General features: G+C 33.8%; 2 protein-coding genes across 2 annotated transcripts; one reads left to right on the top strand and one right to left on the bottom strand.

The window, feature by feature from the left end:
- Nucleotides 1-4,907: 4,907 nt before the first annotated feature.
- Nucleotides 4,908-12,397, bottom strand: LOC140859862 (uncharacterized). Its single transcript, XM_073262465.1, has 15 exons — nucleotides 11,579-12,397; nucleotides 11,380-11,435; nucleotides 10,812-10,870; nucleotides 10,606-10,677; nucleotides 9,842-9,925; nucleotides 9,234-9,341; nucleotides 9,031-9,093; nucleotides 8,844-8,924; nucleotides 8,120-8,185; nucleotides 7,348-7,503; nucleotides 6,981-7,058; nucleotides 6,381-6,419; nucleotides 5,845-5,927; nucleotides 5,535-5,607; nucleotides 4,908-5,375 (listed from the first exon to the last, which is right to left on the bottom strand). Exons 1-15 carry the CDS (start codon nucleotides 12,241-12,243, stop codon nucleotides 5,199-5,201), a joined length of 1,860 nt encoding a protein of 619 aa, XP_073118566.1. The 5' UTR covers nucleotides 12,244-12,397; the 3' UTR covers nucleotides 4,908-5,198.
- Nucleotides 12,398-13,004: 607 nt separating this feature from the next.
- LOC140865166 (protein CHUP1, chloroplastic-like) lies at nucleotides 13,005-16,126 on the top strand. Its single transcript, XM_073269707.1, has 5 exons — nucleotides 13,005-13,207; nucleotides 13,295-13,497; nucleotides 13,580-13,650; nucleotides 14,196-14,960; nucleotides 15,043-16,126. The coding sequence occupies exons 2-5, from the start codon at nucleotides 13,344-13,346 to the stop codon at nucleotides 15,874-15,876; spliced, it is 1,824 nt and encodes a 607-aa protein (XP_073125808.1). The 5' UTR covers nucleotides 13,005-13,207; nucleotides 13,295-13,343; the 3' UTR covers nucleotides 15,877-16,126.
- The last annotated feature ends 4,555 nt before the right edge of the window (nucleotides 16,127-20,681 follow it).

The raw sequence follows: 20,681 nt of genomic DNA, 5'->3' as shown, positions 1-20,681 counted from the left end.
GGCGGCCTCTCGCGCCCCTTGCTTTTTGGATTTCCAGTCTTCTTGGGCTTTTGGATATGGCTTGAGTTTCCTTCGCCATTTCCTGATATTTTGCTCCGGGTCTGCTGGTTTGCGGTCGCTCCTCATTTTTCCTGGCGGCCTCTGATGTACAGTGACTTCCCAGCTGATCGTGACTTTTGGACATATTTCTAGCGTAGCTTTGATCTTTTGTTCAGCTCTGGATGGTGCCAGCCACTTTTCACGCCTCAGTGTCGGATTTTGATTTTGCTGGCTTTGAGTTGTAGATCTCTACTAGCTTGTTACTGCACAGGTCGACTGCTGACGATGACTTAGTTAGCTGTCATTGATTTTGTCTGTATTTACTTATTTCCTAGGGCTGTTCTGGTTGTATTTTTTCCGATACCCTAGCTGTTCTGATGTTACTATTACATTTGTATAGCCTTTTGGGGAGGTCTTGGCCTAGTCCTCCTCCTCCGTTAGTTTTTATTTGTACTGCTTTTTTATGTTTATATATACAGGTAGAGGTCTGCCTAACCCCTCCGCTTCCGGCGGTGTTTCCCTTAAAAAAAAAAAAAAACTTGTTGATCCATCTCATCTTTTTTTTTTCCAGTACCATATCACGATATCTCTTTCTTTTTCCCTCAAAGCTCATTCTCTCACTTTTTTCCCTCGAATTTTTCTCTTAGCTTGTTGATCCATCTCACCTTCTTTTTCCAGTACCATATCAGGACACCTCTTTCTTTTCCCCTCAAAGCTTTGAACTTCATTTGCTTCTTTGACCTACTTGATACTTTATGCAAGCGCTGTAAATGTCAATAGGGCCACAAAAACATAAAAAATTTCAATGATATATTTTCTAGGAATTTTTTCTTCGGATGATTGAGGTGGTGACTCGAGTGCCAGTAAGCTTTGGATGCAGGGGCGGATCCACAAGTTAAGTTCGGGGGGTGGGGGCATGTTAAGCGATGATAATGTGCGATGGTGTCGAAATTATCAATTTTTTCAATACGAAAAAATGAGTTAAAATAAAATTTTAATTTAATCTTTAGTTTTAAATCGATATATTCACGCTTAACATAAATACATAAAAAAACAAAAGTTTTTTTTTTGTGAAAAAAATAACAAGAGTTGATTCACTCGATAAAAGTACCATATCAGGATACCTCTTTCTTTTCCCCTCAAAGCTCACTTCTCTCACCTTTTTTTTTTTCCTTCAAAGTTATCTCTTAGCGTGTTGATTCATCTCATCTTCTTTTTCCAGTACTATATTAGTATACCTCTTTATTTTTCCCTCAAAGCTCACTTCTCTCTTTTTCTTTTTCCCTCGAAGTTCTCTCTTAGCTTGTTGATCCATCGCACCTTCGTTTTCCAGTACCACATCAGGATACCTATTTCTTTTCTCCTCAAAGCTTTGAACTTCATCTACTTCTTTGTGCTCTTTTTAACTTTATGCAAGCGCTGTAAATATCAATAGGGCCACAAAAATAGAAGATATGTCAATGATATATTTCCTAGGAATTTTTTCTTCTGATGATTGTGGTGGTGACTCGAGTGCTAGTGAACTTTGGATGCATGGGTGGATCCACAAGTTAAGTTCGGAAGGGTAGAGACATGTTAAGTGACGATAATGTGCGATGCTATCGAAACTATCAATTATTTCAATACGAAATAAGTGAGTTAAAATAAAATTTTAATTTAATTTTTAGTTTTAATGCGATATATTCACGCTTAACGTAAAAACATAAAAAATACGAGTTTTTTTTTTGAAAAAAAAATAACAAGAGTTGATTCACTCGATAAAAGTAATATATGAGGATACCTCTTTCTTTTGCCCTCAAAGCTTTCTTCTCTCACCTTTTTTTTCCCCTCGAAGTTCTCTCTTAGCTTGTTGTTTTTACTCTCAAAGCTCACTTCTCTCACCTTCTTCCCTTCGAAATTCTCTCTTCGCTTGTTGATCCATCTCATCTTCTTTTTCCAGTACCATATCAGGATACCACTTTCTTTTCCCCTCAAAGCTCACTTCTGTCACCTTCTTTTTCCACTCAAAGTTCTCTCTTAGCTTGTTGATTCATCTCACCTTTTTTTTTTCTAGTACCATATCAGGATACCTATTTCCTTTCCCCTCAAAGCTTTGAACTTCATCTACTTCTTTGAGCTCTTTGTTACTTTATGCATGTGTTGTAAATGTCAATAGGGCCACGAAAACAGAAGATATGTCAATGATATATTTCCTAGGAATTTTTTCTTCTGATGATTGAGGTGGTGACTCGAGTGCTAGTGAGCTTTGGATGCAGGGGCGGATCCACAAGTTAAGTTCGGGGGTTGGGGGTGGGGTGGGGGCATGTTAAGTGACGATAATGTGCGATGCTATCGAAACTATCAATTTTTTCAATACGAAAAAAGTGAGTTAAAATAAAATTTTAATTTAATTTTTAGTTTTAATGTGATATATTCACACTTAACGTAAATACATGAAATAGGCGAGAGTTTTTTTTTTTTTTGAAAAAAATAACAAGAGTTGATTCACTCGATAAAAGCAATATTTTCATAACCGGACCGGTGATCGAACCGGTCTACCTTAAAAAAATGGTCCAACCGGTTCGACCGTTGTAACCGCACGGTCGGACCGGAAAACCGTTTATATAATATAATATAATTAATAATATCTTTTAAATTTTAAAAATCTAAAAATGTATATAAATAAACAAAAATATATTTATCATAGTTTAAAAAATAAATAACTATATAAATATATTCAAAATATTAATTATAGCTATATATACTATATTTTTAAAAATAAATTAATTAATTAAAAAAATATAATAATATAAAAATAATATTTTTAACGAATTAAAAATTTCAAATAAGCATTTGTATATATATAATAAAATATTAAATTAAGATTTTAAAATAAAAAAAACAATTTAAAAAAAAATTAAAAAAAATTCGAAAATCGGTTCAACCGATTTTCTGGCCGGTTCTTAGGACCGGTTCTTGGCTGGTTCGACCGGTTTTGACTGGTTCTGAGCGGTTGAACCGTTAAAACAGTTTTTAAGGGTATTTCGGACCGGACCAGTGACCGGTTCCCGGTCGAACCGGCCGGTCCGGTCCGGTTTTTAAAACAGTGGATAAAAGTACCATATCAGGATATCTCTTTTTTCTCCCCTCAAAGCTCACTTCTCTCACCTTTTTTTTGCCCTCGACTTCTCTCTTAGCTTGTTGTTTTTCCCCTCAAAGCTCACCTCTCTCACCTTATTTTTCCCCTCGAAATTCTCTCTTAGTTTGTTGATCCATCTTATATTTTTTTTTTTCAGTATCATATCAGGATACCTCTTTCTTTTCCCCTCAAGACTCACTTCTCTCACCTTATTTTTCCCCTCGAAGTTCTCTATTAGCTTGTTGATCCATCTCACCTTTTTTTTTCCAGTACCATATCAGGATAACTCTTTCTTTTCCCCTCAAAGCTTTGAACTTAATCTACTTCTTTGCGCTCTTTGTTACTTTATGCATGCGCTGTAAATGTCAATAGGGCCACAAAAATAGAAGATGTGTCAATGATATATTTCCTAGGAATTTTTTCTTCTGATGATTGAGGTGGTGACTCGAGTGCTAATGAGCTTTGGATGCAGGGTCGGATCCACAAGTTAAGTTCGGGGGGTGTGGGGGCAGTTAAGTGACGATAATGTGCGAAAAGTGAGTTAAAATAAAATTTTAATTTAATTTTTAGTTTTAATGCGATATATTCACGCTTAACGTTAATACATAAAAAAAGACAAGAGTTTTTTTTTTGAAAAAAAATAACAAGAGTTGATTCACTCGATAAAAGTACCATATCAGGATACCTCTTTTTTTCCCCCTCAAAGCTCAATTCTCTCACATTTTTTTTGCTCTCGAAGTTCTCTCTTAGCTTGTTTTTCCCCTCAAAGCTCACATCTCTTACCTTCTTTTTTTCCTCGAAGTTCTCTCTTAGCTTGTTGATCCATCTCATCTTTTTTTCCAGTACCATATCAGGATACCTCTTTCTTTTTTCCCTCAAAGCTCACTTCTCTCACTTCTATTTCCCCTCGAAGTTTTCTATTAGCTTTTTGATCCATCTCACCTTATTTTTTCAGTACCATATCAGGATACCTTTTATTTTTTCCTCAAAGTTTTGAACTTCATAATGCTTCTTTGAGCTCTTTGTTACTTTTGAACTTCATCTACTTTTTTGAGTTCTTTGTTATTTTACGTAAGCGCTGTAAATGTCAATAGGGCCACGAAAACATAAGAGATGTCAATGATAAATTTCCTAGGAATTTTTTCTTCGGATGATTGAGATGGTCACTCGTGAGCTGGTGAGCTTTGGATTTAGGGCGGATCTACAAGTTAAGTTCGGGGGGTTGGGGGCATGTTAAGTGACGATAATGTGCGGTGCTGTCGAAACTATCAATTTTTTCAATACGAAAAAAGTGAGTTAAAATAAAATTTTAATTTAATTTTTAGTTTTAATGCGATATATTCACGTTTAACGTAAATACATAAAAAAGATAAAAAGTTTTTTTTGTAAAAAAAAAAAAAACAAGAGTTGATTCAATCGATAAAAGCTAAATAATAGAGATTGAAATTGACCTACTTAAAAAAGATTGAAGATTAGTCAATTAATCAATAAACCCAAAACAAATAAAAAAATTTCTTTAGATGGGCCAATTAATCCATAAGCCCAAAACAAATGAATAAAATTTTCCCAATGTATTTGGTGGCGTAATTGCGGTGGAAGAGGTGGCGGCGAAGGCTCATGGTCATGGTTACCATTTATCCAATTATTAAATTATATATATATATACAATAAATAAATCAATTCGATCATGATTATAAATAAGGAATAATTTAGATAATAATAGTAATATTATTGTTGAAAATCTTAAAAGTTAAAACAACGATGTTAAATTAAATTAACAACAATGATAAAATTGTATACACATATCCACCCACACTCTGTTGAAGTACAATTCAACAATAAATCTCTGTGCACTTAAGTGAATAGCCTACTCACAATCTTAGCATGCCTTGCTAAAGCGGATGAACCAAAAAAGCAGCCTAACTAAGTCTGTTGGTGTTGAACAAAATACAGGCTGATCTTACACGACGATATATCTGACAGTCGATAATCAAGGCGAGGTTGATAGTACACAAACAACTACATATAGCCAAGTCAATAATCAAGGCGAGCTACTTCTGAACACGGTGTTAATCATCTCCTTCAAATTGTCACACCCCAATATCTCCATATCCTGAAGCTGAGTGTCTGAGAAAGATTTCTCGGCTAATTTCGGGATAACACACTTCTTATATCCCAGCTTCGCTAAGGTGATGACCCTTTTTTCCAGTTGTGGTACCTAAAGAAATTAAGGAAATATCAAGATTGTGTTATGGTGTCCCTTATTTTAGTAAAACAATCCAACAATTTTAGTAAGACTATGCAAATTAAGTGTTTATCTGAAAATCACTTATGATCATATTTCTAAATTTTAAATGTAATGAACAAATTCACGTACCAGACGCAGCTCACCAGCAAGACCCACTTCTGCGATGAATGCTATGCCATTAGGAATAGGGAATTCCAAGAAACTGCAAGACGAGTTAGTCAGTCTAGTTAATTGAATAAGAAACTGAGGTTCTCGCACCCACGGTACAAATATAAAGAAATTGTCCATATTTCATGACAACGTGACCAATATTCAAGAATGCAAGTTTCATTTGATAATTTCAGAAATGCCAAAAGCACATATTTGTCTGTATAACTTATATGCACAACAATCATGAGTAGTAGGAGAAAAATTGGAATCAATAGTTTAAAATCCATGCCTACTGCAAATTGCAGCTGCTATTGCGAGATCCCCGGCCGTCTCTGTCAAGTTCATTCCACTAACAACGTTAATAAAAATTCCCTGCAAACACAGAGACAAAAACTATATAACATAACATAGTTGTCTGCCAGCAACTAAACCATTCAAGAAGAATCTTTTCAAAATTAAATGGATAAAACCCAAAGAATTATGAGCAAGTAAACCAACATGTAGTTAACAATTTATAAAGTATCATTAGAATCTTATTTACAATAGTTCATACTTTTCCTACAAATATAAATATGAGTTGATCTTTTGCTATTCATTCTCATATGTTATTGGTTCCTATTGCACGAGCCACTAGAAATAAATCACCAACACAATCGAGCAATGTCGTTCTTTGCTTGACCTTTGAGTTATATTTACTCAAATACTGTCCATCATTAAAAAAACCGAAAACAGAAAGAAGAAAGTGTATTAAAATGCGAGTTTAGAATGAACTATGTCTGAAGAAGAGATGTAAATAATCAAATTATGCTGAGTAACAAGCATTACATTCTCCTGTAGCTTCAGACCAGCTTGCTTTATGATGACCTGCACCAGCAAATGTCGGTGGGATCATTAAAATACTGTTTCAAGAAAGGAGCCTAGATAAGTAATTCTCATGAAATCAAAGTTCAAATTATGCTACAAAAGCCAAGAATATACGGAATGTTTAACTCCGTCTCCAAGTAAAGAAAAATTAGAAAAATAATTTATAATCAAATAACTTTAATTAAATCTATGCCGGTAATTAAAGCCAATTCTCCGTAAAAGATGAATAACGTTATCAAATCCAAAAGTTATAATGTTCCAATTAATTTGGGTAGAAAAACAGCCTCTTCCGGAGAGTGGTAAGAGAAGATATCTCATTTAGAAGTAGCAGGTTTCTATTCCTCAATGATTTCGACGATAATATATTTACATTATTTTAACAGGTAATTTGATGTTTTATATGAAGGGAGGACCACAACTGGAAGCATATCTGCTCAGTAGCAGATGATGTTAAGGTGGATAAAAAAGAACAAAGATTTTGTTTATGAATATCATCCTCCAGGTAACAAGGCATCCACTGGAAGCACCAAGTGAATAAACAAAAAGAGAAAAGTCACTTACTGAGATAATCATGTCAGCTTTGCTAGCTTGAACACCATTTACGTGCCTCACAAATGATGAGCCAGCCACACATAAAGCCTACAGAGATATAACAAGCAAATATAATGAATAAAGCTAGCAAAATGAATGTTTTATCAATAACATTTCAGAAAAACCATAACTTGTGACAAAATCATGTTCTACTGTCCTACTTGAGATGAACACTACTCCTCATGATCATTAAGCAAATAATTAGCTAATCAATAGTAATAAAGCAACAACAATTTAATGGCAAAAAAGAAGCGGAGAACAAAACCATTCCAGGAAAAACCATCAAAATCAGCCATGCCAAAAATAGGCCCGATAATAAACACAAGTTGTACAGTACCTGAACTTCAATGAGAAATGCACGAGATCCATCCATTATTACAGTGACAGCCAACCCGGCCAAATAATCTGAAACAGAGTGCTGCTCACTTAAGTACATCTCGCTTGGATTTGAAACACCTTGTAACCCAGCTTGTGACATTTTAAAAACTCCAAGCTGCAAGTAAATTATCACTTTTTTGTCAACGTAGTATAGATGTACCTTTATGACTTGGCAGCATTACACCCAATCATTCTCAAAAAAAAAAAAAAAAAAAAAAAAAAGAAGCATTAGACACCCAATCACAAAAGATAATTTCTTGATGCATTTAAGTTCACAAGCGAACATTCAACATCTATTAGAGTTTTTTATTATTTGCCTGTTTAGCTCCAGGTAAATTCTTATCCATATATCTTACACGCATGTGAACAAACAGTGAAAAATATGGCCTGGGGGATGGGGTGCATAAACCCAAACTGATGCAAGAATTGACCAACACCCCTTCAGCAAAATTTCAAGAGAATCTGAATGAACAAAACAAATTTTTGATAAAAATTAGGATGATCCGAGACAATATTGTCGATATGTGAACAATCAACAATGTGTTATAAGAACTTTTGAACGAATATTTACGTTATACTTTCACAGATGAATCTTTTTGGTCTCGCCGTGAATAAGACAGAATTTATTATAGTATTCACATAAAGATCTATAGTAGAAGTTAAAAAAAGATAGGTAAGTGGTGACTACTGACTAAAATTAAGCATAATGGAACAGGAATACAATGAAGTACCTCATCAGTGGAGCCAAATCGATTCTTTACTGATCGAAGCAATCGATGTGATGAAAGTTTCTCCCCCTGATATCATATGACAATCAAACTTCAATGATAAATAATTCGTTTCACGGACCATAAATAATAACGAAAATGGAACAAATGGAAGAGCAAGTAGAAGAGAAATTGTTTTACATTTGCTGTGAGCCATCGAGTTTAAGGACGGTGATCAGAGAAATTAACTGATTATTTACAAGCATGATTACTGCTTATTCATAAAAAAGAAGTAACATATGTGCGGGAGAAACATAATATTCTGAAGTACTTCCATCAAAGCTCTAAAATCTATTAGCTTCTTGCCTTCTTCTCTAGTAGAAGAATGCCCAAACCAATGAGCCAAAAACATCAGTTATTGTTATTAAAATCATTCCATCATCACAGCAGTAACTTGTTTGGTGACAAGGGCAAATTTGCTAGGTTTACAAATCAAGATGTGTCATTTCATTTTTATATTTTGCAACAATCAAAGTTGTATATCATCATTATCATTTTTTTAATAAATCATCTTACAAGTCACATATATGTTGCAAATAAGAAAACATGAATTTGAAATAGTTTTAAAAACATCGATACAAGGAACATCTGATAGTCCACATCGAACAACTAAATAGGCTAAAATCAAGTGCAACACAACAAGGAACAATCTAATTGGTTAAAGAAAGAAACTCGACAAGGTACCAACTTCCATATATAAAACAACATCCACAATGTGCTCCAATACACGAGGTCCAGCTATATCTCCAGTTTTGGTCACATGCCCAATCTGCAATAAGCACGAAGCATAGCCACAATATCAGCCAAGGTAGTGTTTCAATGACATATTATCTATACATTTGGCAAAAATCACCATTATTTGTACTCTTACTAACCAAAAGTATTGGTATGTTTGTCCTCTTAGCAAAACGTAGTAAGGCAGACGTGCATTCTTTTACCTGCCAATTGTCAGCTTAGTATTACAACATTTTTATTTCAAAGAAACCACACACACAAAAATATTTTAGAATTATTCCCCAAAATTCAATTCACAATCTTAGACTTGTGGGGTGGACAAAAGGCTCAGAAAGTTCAAAACCTGTGTGTCACCTCCAGCATTTCCAGTCACTCCCTTCAGATAGACTGTCTGAATAGAATCAATAATCATTGCCTTCGGGGAAAGATGTTGAGCCTGTTCTAAAATATCCTGTCAAGTGGCAGAAAACTTACGCGCTTTTAGACCTAATGAGATGATGACTGATGTCTCCTAAGGTTGTTTTCTCAATGATAGCTATTTGCACAAAGTACACCCTAACCATTCCCTGTCATGTTCTATTTGAACAATTCATACAGATTACATCTTAATGTTTAACTCCCTCTACCCTTTTAAGAAAAAGCTTTCCAAAACATATGAACTTTCAAACGAATTTGTCCAATCATTAGATCATTTATCAAAGTGTTCATTAAACTTTTAGCATTTTGAACGTTCAAATTCTCAAGAGTCAAGATTCTCCCTTGGTGGGTCGACTATACCAAAAGTCATGTGTCAAGTAATCCTAGGACCTACTTTTAACACCACAAGTTAAGAGGAGTCTTAGGCAAGACAAAAGGAAAGAATGGTTGTATACATTTGAAACTAAATTGTTAGGCAGGGATAGCACTTTAATATTCTTTGGATAAAAATGATGAACACTTCCGAAGGCACACCTCAATATCTGTACTTGAATGCAGATAAAGTTCTCCAGTCTCAATGCTCAAACGGTTAGCTCTGGTTCCAATTTGCTCAACACTCTGCCATAGACAGACATATCAACACGTGAAAAAAATTCCAAACAATACTTTAATCCTGATGTTTAGCTTGATCATATGTGTCAAATGTGTTTTAAATAGCACACTATAGCACATTTTCATGGCGTAGCGCTACTAGTTTAGCGTTTTGCACAAATAGCGCTATTTTCTGAATAGTGCGGGCTATTCAGGCAAAAACTAAAGGCCCATAATTGATATATTTTGACCAAAAAAAATTAAAGGTCCAAACAAATAAGGTGGGGTCTTGTTAATATGGAAAATGACTATATGGATTTTGAAACTATATTTTGGCATCTAATGATCAATTATTATGGTTTCACGACTAATTATCTCACGTATTTACCTGTATATAAGTATTTTTCTATTTTTAATTAAATAAATTAAATAATTGTCATGCACGAATAGCTTGCGCTATGCGCTACGCTATGACAGGACAAAAACGCTACGGGCCAACGCTACGCTTTTTAAAACACTGGTGTCAATGACAAAGAAAACACCAGACTAGGATATAATGGGCCTGACATTTAATAAAACATAGATTAGGAAGAATTTTTCAACAAAATGGAAAACATGTTCGCAGCATGCGAGGTTATCCATCGATCAAAGACAATAAAACCATATGAAAACTGACATCAAGCATAAAGTACACTGAAAAAATATACCTCTTCTCCAGATACATAAATAACTCTAGCTGGATCATCAGCACCATTTCCTAGTGCAATTAAATCCGCAATCTTACATTCAGAGAGTAAAATGTGATGTCACATTAGATACTACAAAAGCTATCACGCATAGATGTTGCAGTAGATTATTAAACATAAAAAATATAATGAAAGTGTATTGCACATCATTTAGACGAAAGAAGTACCTGCAACAGTAGCGTGCTTTTACCAACACCAGGATCGCCACCCACTAACACTAGAGACCCTGATGCCAAAAACACTAAAAGATTTAAAATGTACCAGAAATGAATAAATCATAGGAGCAGAGACAGGGTTGGAACAAATACAACAAGTTAGAGATAGAATGTGAACTGAGAAATAAGCATGACAGTGGCTGATTGATGTGCTTTAACTTTCATGTGGCTTCTTAACTATTCCTCCGGCCTTGCAACATCTAAGTTCAGTTTCTGCACTCAAATAAGATTTATATGATGCAATGCATCGGTCATATAAATAGCTACAATATCCTTTTTACATGTGATGGAGAAAGAAGCCCAGAATTTCTAGCTCCAAAACATGAGTTTAAATGCAATATCACCGCTCTCAATCTGGAAGCTGTTTTGAAACTGCTGAAGCTCTTTAAATGCCAAGGTCATATTGCCGGTTAATATTGACTTAAAATGGTGTTGACTAACAAGTCATCAATACAAAATAATTGTTGATTCAAGTTTACCTTGAAGAACACCTTAAAAGGAAACAGAAAAACAGGAATACCTGGAACCAGACCTCCCCCAAGAACCCTCCCCACTTCAGCTCCAAATGATCCTGGCCTGAATAGTAAGGGTAAACAATATCACGTAAATCCCTGTACTTGTGGTTTATTGATGGAGAAAACAAACTACAAGTGTAACTGCATGACTACAATATAGAATCTAATATCAATACTTTTAGATGCGAGTATTTTTCTACTTACAAAGGTATACGCCAATCCAACACATTAATCCGGTCATACACATCCGTGAGCTTAATAGGGGTTGGAACACACATCTCCTTTGGCAACAAGGTTCTCACCACCTTTTCAGACACTTCCGTCCCACTAAGTTTCCTCTCCACATTCTTTGTGGTGCATCGCTTCATTGTACCCACATTTTCACACTGCTTGCAAGTGCCCCACCACTGGCCATCAGAATATCCACAGTCCTCACAAACATAGACACTTCTACTCTTTCCCTTCTTCTTGAAGAAGTCTCTAACACTACTACTCCCTATAACATCACCGTAAATTCTACTCCCCTGGTCTATACTGGATGAATTGTAGACGGGTCCTCCATCAGCTTCAGCTTCTTTGCCGTCACTCACTTCTCGTGTGGTGGTTACACGGCCGCTGGTAGGGTCGTAAACAGTTTGCACGGTGGATATTCTCGTTGATACTGTCTCAGCAGGCGGCTGTGAATCAGGGAACACGGACCAACGGGCAGCCGCAGATTCATCGGGAGACCTGCGGTGGGGAGTGTAATGGATTTTGCGGGGATTATGGGATTTGCAGTAGATACTATGGCTGTAGTTCAAGAATGTTATGGTGTTGAGATTCTTGTAGGGGTTGAGGAATCGAAATGCACGCATGTTCGGAGCTTGCATGACAGGGACGAGGGGTTCTAATTTGGGGATTAGGGTTCAACATGGGTTTTAGGACCCCGGGAAATTTGAAAACTGGGGAGGAAAATTAATAGTACAATAGAATCATCAAGATTTTCAAGAAGTTAATTTAAAAAAAAATAAATAAAAATTTCAAGAAGAAAAAGTTTAGGCATTTTTTTATTTAGAAAATATCATATTTTTGTGATATTCGGTTATGGATCTCTTACAATCGACCATCAAAACTTTTTTTTTTCTTGAACAATTATCTAATAATTTTTTTAATCTTTCTAAATTTTTATTATTCTTCCCAAAATCATATGTTTCAAATAAATAAGTTCTTATTGGTGATGAAATAATTTTTATGTGTTGTTTGGTCTGGCTAATTCAATTACTTTGATAGCTATACTTATTTTAATTTTACCTACTAAATATTCTTATAATTTGATTTGATTTGATTTTGTTCTAGTAAATATTGGTTCAATTTATTATTATTTTTTTACAATCGGTTCGGTTAATTTTTCATTTTTAAAAAATATTTAATTAATTTATTTCTTGATTTTTTTTTTGAGTCGATTAGAATTCTGCTATAATGTAATCTCGAGATTTGATGTAAAATTTTAGTCAATTATGATGAAAGAAACTATAATTTTAAATATAGTTTAATATGATTTTATATATTAAATTAGGGTCAATGTTATAATCGTGGAAATGACGCTTAATTTGACAAATGACAAAAATATGCATTCAAAAGCAAATATTGAGTCAGCCGCCCAAATGTTAAAGCAAAGCAACCTACTCAGAATAATTTATGAAGGTTGCTCATACGCAACTATTTGTAAATCCAGCTGATTTGAATGTGAAGCTGCAGCTATTATTACTCAAAATATTCCCGATTCGTTTCCTTCTCACACTTTTGGATTATTGCTGCAAATTCACCGTATGAAGAACGATTCCCTTTACTGTTGTAAGTCTTCTTATCTGTTCAAGAATCGAGATTTCTTGCTTACTCAAATGGGTTTTGGGTTTTTTCAGATATTTTTTCTTCTTGTAGATGGGTAGTGGCGATAATGAAGGGAAAAGATTGATTTTTTTTGCTGAAAATGGTGGCGAGGGAGAAAAGGGACTTTGCTCTGAGACCCGTGCTTGTGAAATTTGGAGTGGGTTTGGCTATTTCTCTTGGTGGGATTCTTTATACCTTTTTCAGAAGTAGAGGAATCAAGCCTTCTATATTAAAATCTCCACTGCCTTCTCCAGGTTTGATTTTCTTCAAATTTTGTTTTTGTTTCGTTTCTTTAGTTTATTCTGTCTTCATGGGGCATATTAATTTGATTTGCAGATAAGGTCATTCTGTCCGATTCAATAAGAGAAAGTGAGAGGTTCAGTGCTGATGATTGTGCTTTGAAAAGGGTATTCATTTCAAGTAACTTTTATTAATTGTATATATTTTTTTTCCATTGAGGGAAAGAAATTGGTTTGATCGGTGGATTTTGTTGGTGCTTACTGTGACTGATACTTGAAGTAATATTTCTGTGTTACATGAATTAAAGTGTGATCTCTCTTCGGTTAGTGAAAGGAAAGGACTGATTTTGGATGAGCGAGAACTGACAAATGTATTTTGAGTCTACAATATTTACATTTTATGGAAAACTTTTGAAGTTTTTTTTTTTTTTTTTTTACTTGAGGGAGCTGATTACATGAATTTGTCAGCTTTAACCTGCTCGAAGATTCGCATCGAATTTCAAACTATGATCTGTTTGACCCTGAAAACTTTTCAATAAAATCAGTGTACTTTCAAAGACAACTACAGTGATAGTTTTCCTTGTTAGTGATGAACTTTTAAAATTTGCATAACGTGCAGAGCCGAGCTGATTGAACATAGATGAATTTTCATTCATGGAGTAAACTGTTTTCATACTAGTTGACCGGATTGATTCTTGATTTTTATCTTTCAGGAATCATCTCTCGCGGAGATTGATTTTGTGACCAATCTATCTCCAAGCGTTGAGTACAGTGGAGATAGACATGGCTTTCTCTTGCCAGAGTTCATGGAACTTGTTACAAAATGTGATTTGGATGTCACAGCCTGTTCCATTGCTGCAGAGAAAAATCTTGGAACTCAAGTTCTTGATGTAGAATCGCCTAAGGAATTCAAATGTTCTGAACCTGATGAACGCAGTAGTGAGATTAATAGCCTACGAAACCAGGTTGAAATTCTTGAGGAAAGGGAGAGATACTTGGAGATTCGGTTGCTCGAGTATTACGGTCTTAAAGAGCAAGAAACCGCTGTCGAGGAGCTCCAAAACCAGCTCAGAATAAGCAACATGGAGGCTAAACTCAATAATACGAAGATCGAGTCTTTGCTGTCAGATAACACAAGATTAGAAGCGCAGGTGGCTGATTATGCTAAAGTGGTAACTGAGCTCGAAACTGCAAAAGCTAAGATAAAGATTCTGAGGAAGAAACTTAGATTTGAAGCCGAACAGAATAGGGAGCAAATTTTATCCCTTCGAGAAAGAGTGATGAAACTTCAGGATGAGGGCAAAAGGGCCATTGAAGATAGTAATAACATGGAAATGCATCAGCAGAAAGAGAACGAATTGGAGGAGTTAGAGGTGGTGAAGAAGTCCAATCATGATTTGAAGCTGGCAAATTCTGAATTGGCTAAAAAATTGGAGTACTTGCAAATCCTTGCCACATTTGCATTAGACAATGAAGAGGTAAATCTACATATATTATTCTTTTCATAAAAAATGGATTATGAGTATTTTGTTCAAGAACTATGGGTTTTTGCTGTATCAGGCACAAGAACTTAAAGAAGAGAACCAGCGTCTACAGAAACAAAATAAAAGTTTATCTGAGGAAATCGAGCATGTTCAAGCTGATCGGTGCACAGACATCGAAGAACTTGTCTATCTCAGATGGATAAATGCTTGCTTGCGGTATGAATTGAGAAATTATCAGCCTTTTCCTGGTAAAACAGTTGCAAGGGATCTCAGCAAAACGTTGAGCCCAAAATCAGAGGAGAAAGCCAAACAGCTCATTCTTGAATATGCAAGTAATGAAGGTTCTGATTTGACAGAGTTTGATCCTGAGCAGTGGTCAACTTTCCAGGCTTCACTTACAGATTCTGGGGAGCACAATGATTCTCTGTCAGCAAATACGACATCCCATTTCAGCAAAATGAAATTTTTTGCCAAGTTGATGAAGGTATTGCGAGGAAAAAACTGTGATCATCATAGTCAGACATCTATACCTGTAGATTATGTTTTAGATAGATACTCTAGTGACTCTCATTCAGTCATTTCCGATGGATTCTCAAAGATGTTGCGGACTCCATGGGACGAGTCTTCTGGCCTTTCACTAGAGCTTCAAAGATCCTATTCCCGAGGTGAAAGTAGTATTGTTACTGGGGAAAGCCACGACTCTTCTCGAAGAACCAGTGAGGATGGCTCCTTGAATATATTTAGACAAATCAACTTGATAACAGAAGATATCAATGGCTTTTCTCTACAGAATCGAGATGCTCAAAACATAGCCAAAAATGAACTGGTAAAATATGCCGAAGCTTTGAAGAACTCGCGCATGAAACCATCATTTCATCGTAGATCAGCACCTCCGTTCAATTCCTTTTGAAACTCTATGGATCCATGAGAACGTAGGTGAATGGTTTTCTTGTGTCAAGAAATGTTAGTATATAGACAGATAGCATTGCCAGTTTCAAATGTATAGTAACATCCGTACATATACAAGTGATTACTCTGTTTCTATGTTGGTTATGAATATTTTTGGCCGATACAGTCTTTGTTGGGTGTATATTTATCAGATTATTGTACTTCTGCAAGCTGTAATATATTTTCTTAATTCAGGTTCCAATGTTGATAGATACGATACCTCGACATTCATGTTCCACAAGAGCAACCACTCTTCCAATCAAAAGCCAGAATAGGACATCCAATGCCAAGCATGTATCTCTCAAGCATCCTTGTCATGTGCATGATCTGCATCCTTATGGTTTAAGCAGAAATTTGATCCATTTCATGCGCATGCTCTGCATCATTTTAAGCAGTATAAGTGATGCAACATTGAGCCTTTTTTTCCGGATTATTGCACCCACATAAAGACAGTCAGTAATAGATAGATGCAAAGAAAAGGAGACAACCTGATCAGGCTTGGGAAAAATATTCTCCAAAGTTTCTCATCGATTTTGTTGAGTATTACATGCCATTACGTAATGGTTTCACGTTTCACCCTAAGAGTATGGAAAAACAATCAACAAATTGAACAACAAAGGGAAATTTTACCTATTTGCAAGGGTAAGACCCATGGTTCCAGACAGTGTTTTTATAACCGAACCGATGATCGAACCGGTCTACCTAAAAAAAACGGTCCAACCAGTCGGACCGTTTTAACTGGACGGTCGAACCGAAAAACCGTTTATATAATTTAATATAATAAATAATATATTTTGAATTTTAAAAACTCCAAAATTATATAAATAGACAAATAAAAATATATTTAACTTAGTTTGAAAGGTAAATAAATATGTAAGTATATTCAAAATATCAATTATAGTTAAAATTATTTAAATAATAAATTATTTAATTTTAAAAAAACAATAATTATTAAAATAATTTTTTAAATGAAGTAAAACTTCTAAATAATAATGTATATATATATATATAAATATTAAATTTAAAGTTTTAAAAATAAAAAATTTTAAATTTTCAAAATAAAAATATAAAAAAAATCAGAAAATCGATTCTTGGCCGGTCCAACCGGTTCTTGACCGATTTTGACCGGTTCTGACCGGTTGGACCGGTTTTCCGATTCTTGGAGTTATTTCGGACCGGAGAACCGAGTTCCCGGTCGAACCGGTCGAACCGGCCAGCCCGGTCCGGTTCCAAAAACATTGGTTCCAGAGACCCATGACAGACGCAGTCCTCGATCAAGTAGTTTATACAAAATCTCAGCCAGTAAGCAACAATACACATCTGGAAGAAAGAGTTGGCTGAAATTTGAAAAATTAGTCCAGACAGATGTATTTGGTTAAGATCAAATTTATAAATTCGCCAAATTGCTTCAGGAGGTGAAATCCACCTCGCATATTAGAAACTTTTAATTTCGTCAACGGTCACGTCTTTCTCATTTGAAATTAACATATACAAATTTTTATTGTGTCCTTTATAAATATATTTTATAGCTTTAATAGTAGAACATATTTCAACATTAATGTGGCAATTAAATTTAGCAAGAAGATATTGATTGTAAGGCACAACCCAACGGTTGTCAAGCTGTGAATCTCTAATAGTAATTGAATTGTTGTTATTCCTATGTCGATATATTGGGTCTGAATTAACTCTATATTTAGTTTTTTCTGAGAAATCTTTAGGATAATTAAATTTGCAGGTTTTTTTTCTCATGCAAGGGCGCGTTGGATTAAGTAAACCACAAGAGTCATGTATCATATATTGTTTAACTACCATTGAGAATAAATATGGCTGAGTATATGGATCAGGTAATTCTTTTGATACAATTCTGTCAAATGCTTTTGGGTGAAATATTTTTGATGTTAGTTTAAAATAAGTTAAAACATGGCATGTAATAAACCTCTTTTTTGAAAGTCTATTACGTAAGTGTAAGCAATAACGTTGTCAAATATTTTATTCTTCAGTAATTCATTTTTTAAAACATGAAATTTTGAACGAAAAATTCTTGAAATTAAATCGGGTATATTTTATACTTCGTTAGAAGGTAAGCACAAGGCTTTTATTTCTGGTCAATTTAGATTTGCAGTTACTGGTAAGAGAATATTATGTTTTCCATAATATTGTACTAAAGTTATGGCATCCATATACCTTCGACACATGCATTTAGGTCCTTCAATAAATGATGCGGGTAATATGATACGTTTTCCAAAGTCATTACTTATATGACAAACTTATGTAATACTATCTAGTAAGTCATGATATACTTCATTTCACAAACGATTTTGCATATCTTTAGTTCTGAGAAAGTCTCATCTTGATGTTTCGATTTTAATATACATATCCACTATATATTGTTACAGAAGTCTGCCAATATGTAGCAAGAACGATTTGTCATTTTTTCTTATTTGTAGCTTATAACAATAATACTCACGGCATGATACTGTTAATTGTTGTTTGTTTCTCTTTTCGTAAATATGAAAAGTATGGTCATGTTGTAAATATAACTTAATTTAAAAATGTTAACTAAATTAAAAAGATAATATTAGAAGGTGGAATTACCTTGTTTTCAGGGTTTATAAAACTATTTGCATTATTGGAATTTTGGACTCTGTTGATAATTTCACCATTACATGTTGGTTTGGGAGTCATATTTTTATAGTCTTTGGTTTGATCTTTCAATTTTTGGATGCCAACCGGATTCTCCATTTGGGAATACAAGAGGATATTGCAAAGGATCATAACACACAAAATAATGTTTTATTATTTGATGTTGATTACTTTTTGGATATATCTGTATTTGTTGACTTATATGATGCTCAGATTCATTAGACTCTAAGGCTGCGTTTACTTTATGAGATTTGATTACATGTGGATTAATCATACTTGGACTATTAAAATGATTTTGAAGGATGTTGAATAATGATGGATACACAATAACATGTTTACTTTGAATTATTAATTTTGGGAATGAAATAATGATTGATGGACGAATTACAGTTTTATCCTCCACCTATGATAAATAATATTATGTTTAATTTTGTATTCATGTAATTTGGATTGAATTATTGTTGAATATTGTAAATTATTATTGATTCAAATGTGAGTCATTTTTACTTATCGAAATTATTGAGTATAAAATTATGTATTTTTTAAAGATAGATAAATTGATAAAATGAGTCATAAAAATATGAGAAATTGGGAGGAAAACAAAATAATTAAAGAAGGGTATATTAGGATTTCTATAGAATTTTTTCCATAAATATTGTGAAGGATATGTTATACCTCATGTAATTAAGGATGAAAAATCCCATGAAATCAATGTACAATTACGGGCCTTGAGATTTGAAAAAAAATGATTTTTTATAAGTAAACAATGGATTAGATTGAATTAATAAACTCATCTTATGGTTATCAAGCCAAGTAAACGCACCCTAAACATATAGCAGCAATTTGAGACACATTAGGTTTGTTTAAAGCACGTTGGTCAATGGTAGGATCAACTTGTAATATTAATTTATATTCGTTCAGATTATGGATACTATAGACTACGGAAGAAATTTGCATATAGATTTATTGTTGAAATTTGAATTAATTTTTTTACAAGAATTTCTTTAAATTTTGAACTAATGCACGACGACTGCGAGAAGAAGAAGAGGACCACTCCTGCTTGGACAATTTTTTTTTTTGGCTGTGGAGATACAAATCTAATACGTTGTTTTTTTGTTCACATGATCCGAAAAGAAACAGACCCATTTACGAACAAAAATCCAATATATTTTTTAAAAAAACATAATTAAATAGCCAATAATAATAAAAAAAAATCCAAACAACATTTATATTTTTCCTCCTCGTTTTTGTTTAATAGCCAATAATAATCAACAAAATATAAACACCATTTATATTTTATTCCCCTACTCCACTGATTCAAAAAATCCAAAAAAAATATTTGAAGAACGCATAATAATTGAATAGCCAATAATAGAACGAAAACATAATTTAATATCCGATCATAATCATCAATATCCAAATAATATTTATACTTTTTTCTCCTCCTCTCCACTACTTCAAATACAAAAAAAATATTGAACGAACATATTATCATTGAATAATCAACAATAGATTTTAACGAATCAAATAGCCAATAATAATCAATAAAATCCAAACACGATTTTAACGAACACATAATCATTGAATAACCAACAATCCAATAGATTTTAACGAAAACATAATTAATTAGCCAATAGTAATCAACAAAAAAATTCAAACATCATTTTTGCGTGTTTTTCCTCCTCTTCCACTGATTCAACAAATGCAAAATATATTTGAACGAAAAAATAACCATTGAATAATCAACAATAGATTTCAACGATTGAAATAGACAATAATAACTAACAATATATTTTAACGAATCAAAGCCAATAATAATCAACAAAATTCAAACATCATTTCTACTTATTCCTCCTCATCGACCTCTTCCTCCTCTACTATAACTTCAACAAATACAAAAACGTATTTAAACGAGCACATAATCGTTGAATGAACTAAACAACAAAATCCAATAGATTTTAACGAAAATATAATAAAAAATAATCAACAATAATCAACAAATCCAAACATTTTTCCTTCCCCCTCATCATCATCATCCTCTTCCTCCCCCTACTGCTGATTCAACAAATACATAAAATATTTGAACAAACACATAATCATTGAATAACCTATAAAACAAAATCC

Source organism: Henckelia pumila, chromosome 4 (genome assembly GCF_033568475.1).
Source record: "Henckelia pumila isolate YLH828 chromosome 4, ASM3356847v2, whole genome shotgun sequence".
NCBI lineage: Eukaryota > Viridiplantae > Streptophyta > Magnoliopsida > Lamiales > Gesneriaceae > Henckelia > Henckelia pumila.
Note: the sequence above shows the minus strand (reverse complement) of the source record. Positions and strands in the feature narration are given on the sequence as shown.